The sequence below is a fragment of the Pyricularia oryzae genome, chromosome 3 (assembly GCF_000002495.2).
Source record: "Pyricularia oryzae 70-15 chromosome 3, whole genome shotgun sequence".
Classification (NCBI taxonomy): domain Eukaryota; kingdom Fungi; phylum Ascomycota; class Sordariomycetes; order Magnaporthales; family Pyriculariaceae; genus Pyricularia; species Pyricularia oryzae.
Genome location: NC_017849.1, coordinates 155328 through 168807, shown reverse-complemented (window position 1 = coordinate 168807; position 13480 = coordinate 155328). Strand labels below are relative to the sequence as shown.

The following is a 13480-nucleotide window of genomic DNA, read 5'->3' as shown; positions in this document are numbered from 1 at the left end:
CAGTTAATCCCCTCCGCGTGCGTTTGCGCGGCCTGGCTGGTATGCAGCAGCCGCTACGTTAAAATCGCCGCCTAGCACCGTGGGTCCATTTGGCACGGTATTGCATACCATTTCCAGCGCGGCCTCAGTGCCCGGAGCCCTATATACGTTAACAAACAATATTCCGTTAATTTCGAGCCAGAGTATGTCCCGCGTATTTTGGCCCTGCGGTAACCGTCGTTGTGCGGCCCCTAGGGCTGCCCCCTTCTTAACGTAGGTGAGCACCCGGGGCCGGAGCCCAATCATGGCTTCGTAAGTGTTGGCGTGCCATTCGTCCACTGGCGCAAAAACATCATAGCCCGGGTGCGTTTGTGTAATCGTATTTAGCCCGCACCACGGCTCTTGAACGTTAACCAGGTCCACTTTTCTCTGGTGGCACAACTCCAATAGGCTCAAATGCACACCCATCCTTTTACCTACGTTGGCCCAAACTACGTCGAGGTATTCCCGCTGCATATTACCGAGCGAGTATTTCGTCATATCGATCGATGGGTTGCTTCCAAGTTTATTACATCAGCGGGGCAGATTTCGGCAGCCGCTGCGTCCTCCTCCATTTCGGCTGCCCAAACGATTTCGTCGTGCACGCGTTCCTGTTCAACCTGCAGGAAGTTGCGGATATCCGCCCCTGCCGCCTCGCATAGCCGCGCTCTTTTGTTTGAAATGCTCGATCGGGAGCTCGAGGTTTGCGAATGCTGCGATGAGGTGCTTAGGACCGGGATTGCAGGTGCTGGCTCTCGGCGGGCCGTTTCGGCCCGGTCGTTGATAATCGCGGCACGGTTGGCACGTCCGATTCTGCGAATCCCCTTAAGTTTACGCTGTGAAGGTCGTTCAAACTTCCCATTTACCACCAAAGGTCGGGCAGGGCAATTCTCATGTCCGGATGGGAAATGGCCGTGGCAATTAACGCATTTGGGGGCTGCCTTGCACGGCTCTTCCTCTGTCGCATATTTTGTTTCACCACATATGCCGCAACGCGCTTGCCGTACGCAGCGACGTATTTCGCAATATCCCTGGCAACCGTCGTGGTGGTGTGTAATTTTGCGTGATTTTTCAACCTTCCGCGCACGTTTCGACACTCCAAAAAGCTGAAAGGGCTTTACGGGTTGAAGGAAGGACACTATCCACGTGCCCTCAGCCGTATGTGGGTCGTAACCATGTTTGGAAATATGCCAGTTGACTGGCTGCTGGCCTGCTGCCACGGTAATCTCCTCCTGGATTACCTCATGTACGTCCTTTCTTCCGTCCAGGCAATTGAGCGTTCGGGGCACTCCAGAGACGGCGTATGTGTGCCAGGTTGTCGGGACAGTGACTTCCCGCGCGTCCAATGCGTCCATAATGGCCTTGACCGCGCTGGGGTTGAGGAGTTTTTGCCGTGTTTCCTCAGAGGCCACCGTAACACCCCAGCCCGTGGGGGTACGCTTGGCGTTTGGGATTTCACTGTGTGGCACCGAGACCAATTCGGCCAGTTTGGTCGTTACCGCGTATGGCTCCCTCGTCACCATCCGCAATTTGTCATTTACGCGGATCAGGATGCGGTTGGACGGCTGTTCTGTCAAACGTTTCGGGGCTTGGGAGCGGTCCCGGCCCGATTGGGAGGGAGTTGCGGAGCTGTCAGGTGCATTGCCGGGCGTTGTACGTATCGGGTACGAGCGCGTGGCCGGGGTTAAAATTGGCGTTGGGGCCGCCGCTGGTGGCGTGGCGGCTCGCTCGGCCCATGTGACCGATTTGTTAGTGGGCGTGCCTCTGCCTTTAGAGGCCGACGACGCCGTGCCCGTCCTCGTAATTAAAATGCTGCGCCTTTCGCTGGAACTGGTCGGCGAACGCGACGGGGAGCGCGAACGCTCTTTTTCAGGGAGGGTGCGACTGAGGAACCAGCCGCTGATCACGTCGTCAAGTTCAAGAACAATTCTCCTAAGCGCGGCGTCCTCCGGGGCCTGTAAACTTTCGAGCTTGGCTGCAAAAACCTCTTCGAGCCAGCTGCCGACTGTTTCCACGTTTTCCAACTCCTGCTGCAGTGTTTTGATGGCCAGGGCCGGGAGGCTGGAGTACCTTCCGCGGCCAGCCGGCTGAGGCGCGTTAGCGGTGCGCGTGTCGAGAGATACGTGTCCCGACTCGGCCTGGCCCTGCGGCAAAGCCTGCGGCGTGCTCTGCGGGCGCGCGCGGCGGTTTGAGACCTCTGGTGAGGCCATGACGACCGGCGCCCGGAGGGCGAAAATTCTTCAGCTGTTAAGCTTATTGGTGTGTTTGGGTGTGAATCGCTAACAAAGGTGGGTCTGACCCATGAATGGTGGAGGATGCTTGAAGTTCCAAGTCATGAAGCATTTTGTCTTTCGACCGTGGTTTCTCGCCTGTTCTAGACAGGAACTTGCTAAATAAAGGACGGCTTGAACAAGACCGGCTGTTCACGTAAATAATTTGCAATGATTGTAGGACAAAAACCTTGAAGAGTTTATACACCTGCTTGCACCTGTGAACCCAAGCTGACCGATGAGTTACTATTACAAGCCTGTTGAAAATAAAGTTTGTGCTGCCGGGTCATCGGTGACTATTTGGGTATTATGGGTAGTTTTCAAGTGATTGAGGGCGGCGTTAATGGTGAGGATGGGTCGACTGATTACTACTTGAAACTTCTACCGCCTACTTCACCGTTTGGTTCAAGCCTGACTAGCCTCTGATGAATCAGGATTTGTAGGCTTCGACAAAAGGGGAACCCCTGGCAGTGAATGTCATGATCTGACTCTTTGCATGGGACATGCATGCATAAAGAGTAGGCACGTGTCAGGCGAGACTCGGGCTAGGTTGCCCTGTCGTGAGCTTAAAGTATGTTCATCCCATTTCCCATATATACCATCATAATCATGACCGAATCCCAAGCTAATAAAAAAGAAAAAGAAAAAGAATAAGAAATATATACAAGAAAGTCCCCAAAAGTCAAGTCAAGAGCAGCTTTCCATTTTCCCCAAGATCAACGCAAACCCTACGGACTAGACACGGGCAGCGATAAAGTCAACAGCCTCGCCAGCCCTGGCGCCGTAGCCGCTGTGGGCCGCGGTGATGATGAGGGTCCCCTCGCAGACGCGGTCGCCGGTGTTGCAGATGATGAGGGTCTTGCTGGCGTCGAGGCCGGGGATGCGGCCGCCATCCTGCTGCTTCTGGGTGTCGCCAAAGGTGACGCCGGCGGCGATGCGGGCGCGCACGGCGGCGGTGGCGCCCTCGACGGCGCGGTGGACCAGGGCGGCGCCCTGGCTGTACCCGGACACGACGATGCGCGCGTTGGGGCACTGGCTCGCCACCTGGCCGATCAGCGTCCTGAAGCTCGTGGCCTCGTTGGCCGGCGCGCCGCCCGGGTTGAGGTTGCCGAGCAGAGAGGCCGAGTAGGCCACGCCCTGGACGGCGACTCGCGCGGCGCCCAGGCGGGCCTTGAGGGCGTTGCCGAGTTCCGGGCCGGGTTCCTGGCCCTGTTGAGAAAAAAGAAAAGAAAGAATATTAGTGGCTGATTTATTGACCCAAAAGCAAAAAAAAGGATAGGTATAGTGTCATGTCAAAAAAAAAAAAAAAAGTAATGCCGACTTACCATGTTGCCGGCTTGAGTGGTGCCGCGAGCATACAGGAGAACGACGTCCTTGCATCCGCCAGAGGTGAACTCGTTGGCGGTGGTCCCGACGGTCTGGCGGGTCTCGAGGACGGGCATGGCCGAGGCGGTGGCGGCCAGGATTGCCGTTGCGATGGAGAGGGAGAACTGCATCTTGACGGTGTTTTTTTTTTTTGTCTCGAGGAAAAGAGTGAATGTACCGACCGGGCTGGAGGGGAGAACAAGAGACGAGTTCAACGGCAGCGACGGGACTGGCGAGCTATTTGAGTTGGTGATCTTGAGGCTGGAGCTTGCTGACGGGATAAGTGATGATTTTCCCAAAAGCAACGGGAAAGCAGATTGCCCTTATATATCTGCCCCCGTTGAAACGCCATCGTCTTTGCTTTTTTGCAAGGTGATAGTGATCCATTATGCACGCCAGCGAAGGCCTTGCCCAATATGGAAGGTCTCTGGTTCAATTGTGTGACCAGTTAGTTGGATTTTGGATTTTTAGTTTTTTATTTTATTCTTTTTGTTTTTTGATTATTCTACTATTTTGGTGTCAGCTACAGGCGGCAAGACGGGTACCTTGGGTACCTACATAGGCGCGGATGCACAAGCAAGTCACACACACACACACAGACACACCCACACACACCGCCGAGGATTTCTCCTCCCCCACGGTTTGACCACATTAAGAAAATCATTACCCAGACATGCATCAAGGTTCGTTTATGCGGGTACCACCCAAGGTGAAGCAGTTCAATCTCCTCCCCCTGGTCACCTATCTATCTCCCTTGCTCTAGCTTTGTCTTTTGTAGGCTAATGTACATACATACATCCCTTGCTTGCTTTACTGCAGATGCGCCCCGAGATGCCGCAGCCCCCAATCTCCCTCATGTCGAAGATCATTCAAAGTCTGGCCGACTCCGTGTGACACCGGGGGTGACCAGGCAGGCCAAGTTTTCTCAAATGTGAAATTTAGCGCCGGAGGCCTATATACGGGCGCGCATGCATAAATGATCGGATCAAGGGTGCGGTACGGGCAGTCAGACCGACGCCGACACAGATTCTGGTTGGCTTCAATTAGTGCCGGCAGCTTGATTTCTTCTTGGGTCTTGCCTTTTGAGGCAGCCACCATCCGTGTGCTCTGCTGCCGGCAGCTTGCAGGCCAAGACCATTTCAGGTAGCTACCGGCCTTCTGCATTGCTTCGAGATGGAATATCGAGCACCAAAAGTGGAAGCTCGCTTCAACACCACCGCCCCCAGGAATTGCATCCTCGCTGTTGCAACCTTGGACAGGCATGTTTGAGGGGCAAGCACGGCAAGCTCGGTTGCGGGGAAAAAGGGAAAGCTGAGGAAGCTGAGCTAGCTGGTACCTACCTACCTACTAGCGTACTACGTGGTACAGTGCTGTACTAGCTATCGCTCAAATTGACAGGGGGACAAGCTCCACCACATTGCAACAAGGGCTGACGGGCCAAGATGCGCCCAGCCACCCGCGGAGAACACGTGTGCTGCTCTGGGCATGCCAAAACCCATGTCGACAGTGTCCAAAAAGGGATCCAAAGCCGAAAAGATTGAGGGGAAACAAGTACGAGATTAGTTCCTGCAAACCTCACTACCGGTGGGAAATGGATCCCAAGACCCGTCCAGGTACCGAAAGGCATCCAAGAAATCAAGGACGGACCAAGGGAAGTCGCAAGCGGTTCGACAGGTTTTGCCGGGGTGATGCAAAACCAACAATGGCTTTGTCACTTGCAAAAGTCTTTACTTCGTCCTTACGGTAGAACTACGAGCAAGAACTACTGTAGGCAATCAAGCTTGGTGATGCAGGTTCATGGTGGAGTTTTCCCCCGCAACAACGCACTCGACGGAGTATAGCTCGGGGAAACCTTGCTCATGTGCTCCGCTTTCGACCAAGAGCTCAACAAAATAGTTCCAGCACAATATGCCGTTCGAATCTCAATTTTAAACTTGTTCGCAGGTAACTGACGGGACTTGGGGTCCGCCATTAACCGGCAGCAGCCGCCCCCTGCTCGTCCCTGGCCACCTTGACCCGGACGCAGAGCGACATGGTCTTCAAGTAGCGCACGTACACGCGCGTGCCGATGACAAAGGAGTTCGTGGCCGCGGCGCCCGCCGCCATCACGTCAAAGTCGTAGATGGAGTTGTCCTGCGTCTCGTGGCAGGACATGGGCACGTCGGCGCCCTTCTCGGTCTTGGCGGCGAACTTTTGGAAAGACGCAATCTGCTGGCCCATGGCCTTGGCCGCCGCCGGGATCTTGTCGCCGCTGTAGAAGCCCGCCAGATGCTCCTGGCTATTGTCCACGACGAGGGACGAGGAAGCTGACCGTCCCCTGCGTGTGGCCGGGCGTGTGCACAAACGAAAGAGGTGGTGTTGCCAAACGTGAGCTCCCGCCCGTCCGGGTCTCGTTCCGGAACGGCCGCACCAGCCCCTTGGGACCGACGGGATCTCCGGCCTAGAGCACCCTCCCACACGTCCTTGGTGGCGTACGCCGGCATGCCAACCGTGTCCTGCAGGTACCGCAGTCCGCCGTCGTGGTCGGCGTGCTTGTGCGTGATTGATATCAGACGGCCCTGATGTCGGAGCCCTTGCACCCGAACTCGGCCAGGCCCGGAAGCACCACGCCCTTGACGTCGTCCGGGGTTGTTCAGCCCGTCGACGAGCACCACGCCGTTGTTCCCGTCGCCAATGTCAAAGACCCATACCGAAACCCAGCTCTGGCCCACAAAGTGCACGCCGTCAAACGACCCGGCCGGGCGGACGAACCCGCCTGAACTGTTGGCCGCTCGCGAGGAGGTGGTAGACTTGTTCGGCCTGGCAGCGGGAGCGAAAGTGCGGTTAGAGACCCGCCCCTGCTGCCTTCAGGGCCTCTCCAAAGTATGGCGTGATGTTTTCCGGCTGCTGGTTGGGGAAATTCGGTCAACGTTGCATCAGTCCTTGAAGTCGGTCGTGGCGCCGAGCTGTGCAAAGGCAGCGTTGCCCACGGGGCCAGGCCAGGACTGAGACTCGACTCGAATGGAGAGGCATCTTGATTCTCTGGCAACAGAGGCAATGAACCTGAATGTCGGACTCACGTTTCCAGGCAAGTGAGCTGTACCCGTGTAAAAAAAAAGCCAGTCATCGAACAGCCAGCGCCGTCATCGCACATCCTCTTTCCCCCGCATCCCGAATCCTTTGCACGTCGATGCGACCTGAACAAGGGATTGCTGCGGCATCTCTGTCTACTTCGTAAAGCTATGCTGTGTAGATGCCGTGATTCTGCTTCATCAGGTCCATCCAGCTGCCGGTTTTACGGTGAAGAAGACCTTGGATTGACTGCCTGCCCGAGTCGAAACAAGGTCCAAAGGTTCGGATGACCAAGGGTTGTCAAACAAACAAACCAACAAACATTCTCATGGTAAATGTTTTCCACTGGAAGAAGCAAAGGAAATTGCAAGGGCTTCTTCCAATTCTAGCATGCTGTTGCTGGCCGGGCTGCTATCACATAATCACACAAAACATCTCTCTGCGATCGGGGGAGGGTTTTTGAGACTCAAACATGTCGGGCTTACGTTCTCCCGATGTTTTATTTTTACGATACCACCTGCATCAAGAATGTCAAATATTTGACCGTACAATTTTGAACACTTGTTCCTTGACCGAAATGTTCATATACTTTGTATCTTGATGTACAACCAACTTAACCAATATGATGCTGGTTACCTACACAGGCATAAAATGATGTTGATCCAGGTTCTTGGCAGCCTTACAAAAACTCTCTCATGTCGGGCTCCTCGGGCCATCCCGAAATGCTGCCGATAACCAGTGTGGAGTCAAATTCCATCCATATTTTGCTTAATACCTTCATCCCATCAACACGGATGTTGTCTCGGTCCATCTCTGGTACCTGCATCAACATTAGACATGCACGTAATATGAAAGCGAAGAAATCTAATCAAGTTGATGCCCAACTAAAGTCCACTCTTGTGGTACCGAGGTCTGCTGCACTTGTGAATGCCTTCATGTGACGGGCCTGCAAGTCTGTAGGCGCGACATTCGTCATCCAAGAGCGCGCCAAGAATAGGACCAAGTCGCGCTCGCCAGGAACGAGTCGTGACCAGCCCACCCTAACTTCGTTTACGCAGCTGGTCGAAACGCAAAGAGTCGAACAGATAATTTTTTTAAGAGAAAAAAGCACGACATGACTGGCGGACAAAATTATCCGTGCCCAAATATATTCATTTGGTCAAGGCAAAGCGACTCGTGGGGGGTTTCGGCTCCAAATAGGTGAGACGAGCTCGACAAGCAAGTTCATGATTGGGTTTCCTTTCCATTAAACGCATGGAGAGCATGGCGGAGGCGAGATGAAAGGTGAGCTCTCATAGGTGCGCATAGACGATGGGTGGGGAAGAGGTGACAGCCGGCCTAGGAAGAGCCCGGCATTTGGCGCGGCTCCCCACACAATCTGCACGAATCGTCATTCCCACAGCCGCCCTGGGGGGGCTGCCGTGTCACGCGCCTCTAGTTAAACTAGAATAAGGTAGGTGGTACGTAGTACTTTGCACATGCTTGTACCCCATGCCATGCTTTTTTTTCCTTTGTTGTACATCTGCTAATTAAGGTATCAAGAAAGGCATTACATTTACCCCTAACAGTACTATAACCATACCACCCACCCACTTCGTAGCACAGGCGAGGGCTCCCAAGCCACCTCCAACCAGGGAAATGACACGGCACTGACACACTGGGCTGGCTCCCAAGAGGGCAGAGACACCTGCGAGGTGGAGACCAATACTGCCAAATATGACGAGCTATATGCGGCCTGGGGGATGAAAATGGAAGGCAGACCGGGCAATATGCCTGCGGCGGCGGAGAACGTGCCACTTGAACATTTCCCCGCGATCTCGTGAGCTCCCGCTTTGATGCCCTTTTTTTGTATCCTCGTGTAGCAACTGGGTTACAAGCGAACCCTGAAGACGTCACAGAAACCCTGGACGTCATCCGGATCTTCGGCTAGGAGCTCTGTCCGTCTTCTTCTCCCTCTGTTTCCCTCTCGAATATAAACCACAGGATGATGCTCCTGTGCTCCCAAGTTGGATAGATAGGGTTCTTCCTTTGACACACGCCCCGTCATCTCATGGTTCACGGACCATCGGTTCATCTCATCGTGCCCGCCTGCGATCCGCCCCATCACATAAAAGGTGTCCACCATGAGGTACCACGCGCGCTGTCTATTAGCTGCCCTGGCATTTGTTGGCCAGGCGGCAGCCGGGCCCGAAGGTCCCCTGAGTGCCCGCAGTGCCATCTTTGCGCGGGCAGAGGCAGCCCTCGCCTCAGTTTCAGTCACCAACATCCAAGACGTCCGTGGAAACCTTCACCTTCCCAGGAGCTGGGACGGTCTCCCAGTGTCGTGGAACAGCAGCGACGTCCAAGTCATCAGCCACGACGGCATCGTCAAGCGTCAGGACACGGACAAGAAGGTCACGCTCAGGGCCACCATCCAGCAGCGAGGTGTCTCGGTCGAGCGTGAATTTACCGCCAATGTGCGCAAGGCCTTTGACAAGAGGCAGCTTGCCGACATGCAGGGGTATGCCTTTGCCTACTTTACCGGCAACAGCATCGAGGGCGAGAAGATCTACTTTGCCGCCAGCGTGGGCAACGACGCCCTGCACTGGCGCGAGCTGAACGCTGGCCAGCCCGTGCTGCAGTCGACCATGGGCACCAAGGGCCTGCGGGACCCTTTCGTCATCCGGTCGCACGAGGGTGACAAGTTCTTCCTCATCGCCACGGACCTCTCCATCGGGTCGGGAACCTCATGGGGCGACTCTGTCAAGTTTGGCAGCCGCTACCTCGAGGTTTGGGAGTCGACCGACCTCATCAGCTGGTCAGCCCAGCGCCACGTCCTCGTGTCGCCTGCCACCGCCGGCAACACGTGGGCGCCCGAGGCCTTTTACGACCCCTCGATCGGGGAGTACATTGTCTTTTGGGCCTCGTCGCTGTACAAGGACACCGACCCCAACCGCACCGAGGCCACGTACCACCGCATGCTGTACGTCACCACCCGCGACTTTGTCACCTTTAGCGAGACCAAGATCTGGCAGGACGCCGGCATGTCGCGCATCGACTCGACCGTCGTCAAGGACGGTGAGACCTACTACCGCTTCACCAAGGACGAGGGAGCTGGTGGCACCGGCTGCACCGACATCATCCAGGAGCGGTCCGACTCCCTCCGCGCAAACCTCACCGGGTGGTCCCAGGTCGACGCCTGCATCGGGAACAAGGCCGGCACCTCGGCCGTCGAGGGACCTACCTCCTTCAAGTCCAACCCCGGGGATGTCAACGGCGAAAAGTGGTACCTTTTTGTTGACGAGTATGGCGGCCGCGGCTACATCCCGCTCGAGACGGGCGACATTACGGCACCGCAGTGGAGGGTTTCGGCCAACTTCAACCTGCCTCGCAGCCCTCGCCACGGAACCGTGCTCCCCGTCACCGCCGCCGAGCTCCAAAAGTTGACCGGCACCACCAACAGCCAGCGTGCCGTCAACGCCGAGGGCGAGATGCTCAAGTACGACTTTTCCGGCCTGACCAACGGCAACGTGCTCGCCGACAAGTCGGGCAACGGCGCCGACGCCAAGGTCTTTGGCAGTGCCAGCGTCGAGAACGGCGTCATGACCTTTGACGGCCAGGACGACTTTGTCTCGCTCCCCTTTGACCTGATGAAGGACGTCAAGGACATGAGCGTCGAGATGCGCGTTCTCGTCGACGCCGGACAGCAGACCCCCTACTTCCTCTTTGGCCTGGGCAACACGGGCTCCAACGGCGCGGGCAACGGCTACGTCTTTGCCACGGGCAGCCCCTACCGCGCCGCCATCACCACTGGCGACTACACGGGCGAGCAGGCCGCCAACCAAGGGCGCGACCTGCCCAAGGGCGAGTGGGCGCACGTCGTCTACGTCGTCAGCGGCGGCACCGGCATCTTGTACCTGAACGGGGCCGAGGTGGCCCGCAACAACGCCACCAGCGCCGAGCCCCTGAGCATCGGCAACGGCATCACGTCCAACAACTACCTCGGCCGCTCCCTCTACACGTCGGACAAGCTCTTCAAGGGCCAGATGAGCCACTTTGCCATTTACGGGCGCGCCCTATCCGGCGCCGAGGTGGCCACCAAGTCTGGTAATGTCTTTCAGGTCCGCGACGTCGCGCTCTCCGACGCGTCGCAGCAAAAAGCACCTCCTCTGGTTGACGGTGCTGCTCGGTCAGTTCTCCTCTACGCATACCCCAACGTCAGCCTCGCATCCGTCGCCCCGACCTTTACCACCATCGACGGCGTCACCTCTTCCCCCGCCCCCGGAACAATCGTTGACCTGAGCGCCGGCAAAACAGTCACGTACACGCTTACTAACACGGCCGACGGCAGCACCATGAACTGGACCGTCAGCGCCGCCAACGTCAGGTCCCCCGTGCTCCCGGGCCTCTACGCCGACCCCAACATCTTCATCCACGACAAGACCTACTACATCTACGCCACCACCGACGGCTTCCCCGGCTGGGGCGGCAAGGACTTTTACGTCTGGTCGTCGCCCGACCTGGCCACCTGGACCCGCAGCGAATCGCCGATCCTGACCCTCGACGCCCCCGGCGGCAACGTGCCCTGGGCCGTGGGCAACGCCTGGGCCCCGGGCTTCATCGAACGCGACGGCAAGTTCTACTTTTACCACAGCGGCCAGCACCGCACGCTCAACACCAAGACCATCGGCGCCGCCGTGGCCGACAGCCCGCTGGGGCCTTTTACGGCGCAGCCGGACGCCTTCATCAAGAACAACGAGGCCGTGACCTCGGGCCAGGCCATCGACCCGGCCGCCTTCCACGACCCCGTCAGCGGCAAGTACTACCTGTACTGGGGCAACGGGAAGCCCCTGTACGCGGAGCTGGCCGACGACATGGTGTCGCTCAAGCCCGGCACCATCAAGGCCATCGACGGCCTGGTCGACTTCCGCGAGGGCCTGTTCCTCGTCTACCGCCAGGGCCTGTACCACCTGACCTACAGCATCGACGACACGGGATCCGAGGACTACCGCGTCGGATACGCGACGGCCACCTCGGCCGACGGCCCCTGGACGTACCGCGGCGTCGTGCTGTCCAAGCGCCCCGAGCTGGGCATCCTGGGCACCGGCCACAACAGCATGGTCAACATTCCCGGCACCGACGACTGGCTGATTGCCTATCACCGCTTCGCCATCCCCAACGGCAACGGAAACAACAGGGAGACCACGCTGGACAAGGTCGAGTTCGACGCCGGCACGGGGCTGATGAAGGTGATAACGCCGACGCTCGAGAGCGTGCCGCCCCAGGTGATTAATTAGTTCTAGCAGCTGCACAGGCTTGTAGTAATTCCCCAGTCCCTAGTTTATTTATTAGTACGATAATTTCCTAGTTTAGTTTCATGCATGCAAACTTTTGTTATGAAAAAAGGGAACACAAAAACAATGCACGTGGTGACGTCGTCAAATGAACAGAAACAAAACATTTGTCATTTTGTAAAATAATCCAAATGAGAGAGAGAGAGAAAAAAAGGAAAAATCCTCGCAAATCATGTATTCATTCGTCCAAAACACCAGAGTATCATCTCATCTTCTCGCATAGTACAGTACTAGTACAGTATCATATCATAACTCCAGCGCACCCATCCTCATGCGCGACACCTTTGTGCCAAGGTTACTGGACCTTGCGCACCCTTTTTATTGCCAGGAGTTGGTAATTTCACCCTTTTCGGGTGATCGGATCATGGGCCCCAAAGGGCCAAAAATAAGGAGCATTTCGAATCCACTGTCGAAAAAAAGACCCATTCTTGTCGTCGTAAAACTGGGACCAGGACCAGCGCAAGTCAATTTTCAAGCCCGAGCGCAATTGAAGTCTTCATGATTGGGCATGGACATGCGCGACGACGGTGGGCGAGGTTTACCGTTGCAGGGTGCATTTTGGGGGAGGCTTGTGGAAGACGGGATAAGGAAGTCTTTCGTCCTTTTTTGTTCGTTTTTTCATTTCTATTTTGCTCCTTCTTATCGGCTTTTTATCTTTAGCCCAATAAAAAGGAAGGGACCCTTGCTGAACACGTGCTAAGACAAGACGGAAAAAGAAACAAGAAAAAAAAAAGCATTTCGAAGCATTGCACAAGACGGATAGGATCTAGATAACACCCCCAAGAGCGATCGCAAGCGACCTAACCCTTTACATGCAATCGGCATGGCATCTGTTTCTTGTCATTTGCTTGGGAGCGGGAAAAGGAAGGGGGACTGCGCGAATAAGTGTCAGGACTCAGATGGGAGTTGCGGGTTTCCCACCAAGGTAAGATCTGCACGTTTGGCCAACTGGGCCGAGCCACAGCGCCCCAATCGCGGGCGCAGTTTGATTGAGTAGACAACGGCGAAAAATAGGTTTGGCGGAGCTTTCAACCCACACCGAAGCCGTGGGCGAGTTTGTTTCTTTGTCTTCTCCACACGCACGAATTCCTTGGGGCGCCAATGGGGCCTTCTGCCTCCCCTGTACAGTTACCGCCGTGGCGTCCCACTGGCGACGTCATCTTGGCGGGGTGCGCGAGACGACAAACCCAGCCAAGAGCCCGAGTCTTGATTCTTAAAAAACTTTTTTTGTTTTTTTCGTTCGCGGCTTTTTTCATTTTTTCTTTTTCTATTTCCCTCTAATCCTCTCTTGGGGGGAAATACCTGGGGTTGACCTTGTTTGCCCGCATCCATTTCCCCCCTAAAGGGCTCGGTGAGAGGAAGTATGATCCTTGGAGCTTCTTGAACGTCGTCCGCCAACTCGGCCATCGCCAAAACAGGGGGAGTATGTGCACAATGACGATC

At 56.1% G+C, this 13480-nt stretch overlaps 4 protein-coding genes across 4 annotated transcripts; 1 reads left to right on the top strand and 3 right to left on the bottom strand.

The window, feature by feature from the left end:
• Nucleotides 1-3023: 3023 nt before the first annotated feature.
• On the bottom strand, nt 3024-3784 carry MGG_09100 (cutinase; the record flags this gene model as incomplete). Its single annotated transcript, XM_003711159.1, has 2 exons — nt 3024-3497; nt 3614-3784. 2 exons carry the CDS (start codon nt 3782-3784, stop codon nt 3024-3026), a joined length of 645 nt encoding a protein of 214 aa, XP_003711207.1.
• A 679-nt stretch (nt 3785-4463) lies between these two features.
• MGG_15187 (uncharacterized protein) lies at nt 4464-4916 on the bottom strand (the record flags this gene model as incomplete). Its single annotated transcript, XM_003711158.1, has 1 exon — nt 4464-4916. One exon carries the CDS (start codon nt 4914-4916, stop codon nt 4464-4466), a length of 453 nt encoding a protein of 150 aa, XP_003711206.1.
• Nucleotides 4917-5624: 708 nt separating this feature from the next.
• Nucleotides 5625-7515, bottom strand: MGG_09099 (uncharacterized protein; the record flags this gene model as incomplete). Its single annotated transcript, XM_003711157.1, has 5 exons — nt 5625-5970; nt 6021-6452; nt 6713-6729; nt 7190-7271; nt 7388-7515. 5 exons carry the CDS (start codon nt 7513-7515, stop codon nt 5625-5627), a joined length of 1005 nt encoding a protein of 334 aa, XP_003711205.1.
• Nucleotides 7516-8827: 1312 nt separating this feature from the next.
• Nucleotides 8828-11980, top strand: MGG_09098 (endo-1,4-beta-xylanase; the record flags this gene model as incomplete). Its single annotated transcript, XM_003711156.1, has 1 exon — nt 8828-11980. The coding sequence occupies one exon, from the start codon at nt 8828-8830 to the stop codon at nt 11978-11980; it is 3153 nt and encodes a 1050-aa protein (XP_003711204.1).
• Nucleotides 11981-13480: the final 1500 nt, after the last annotated feature.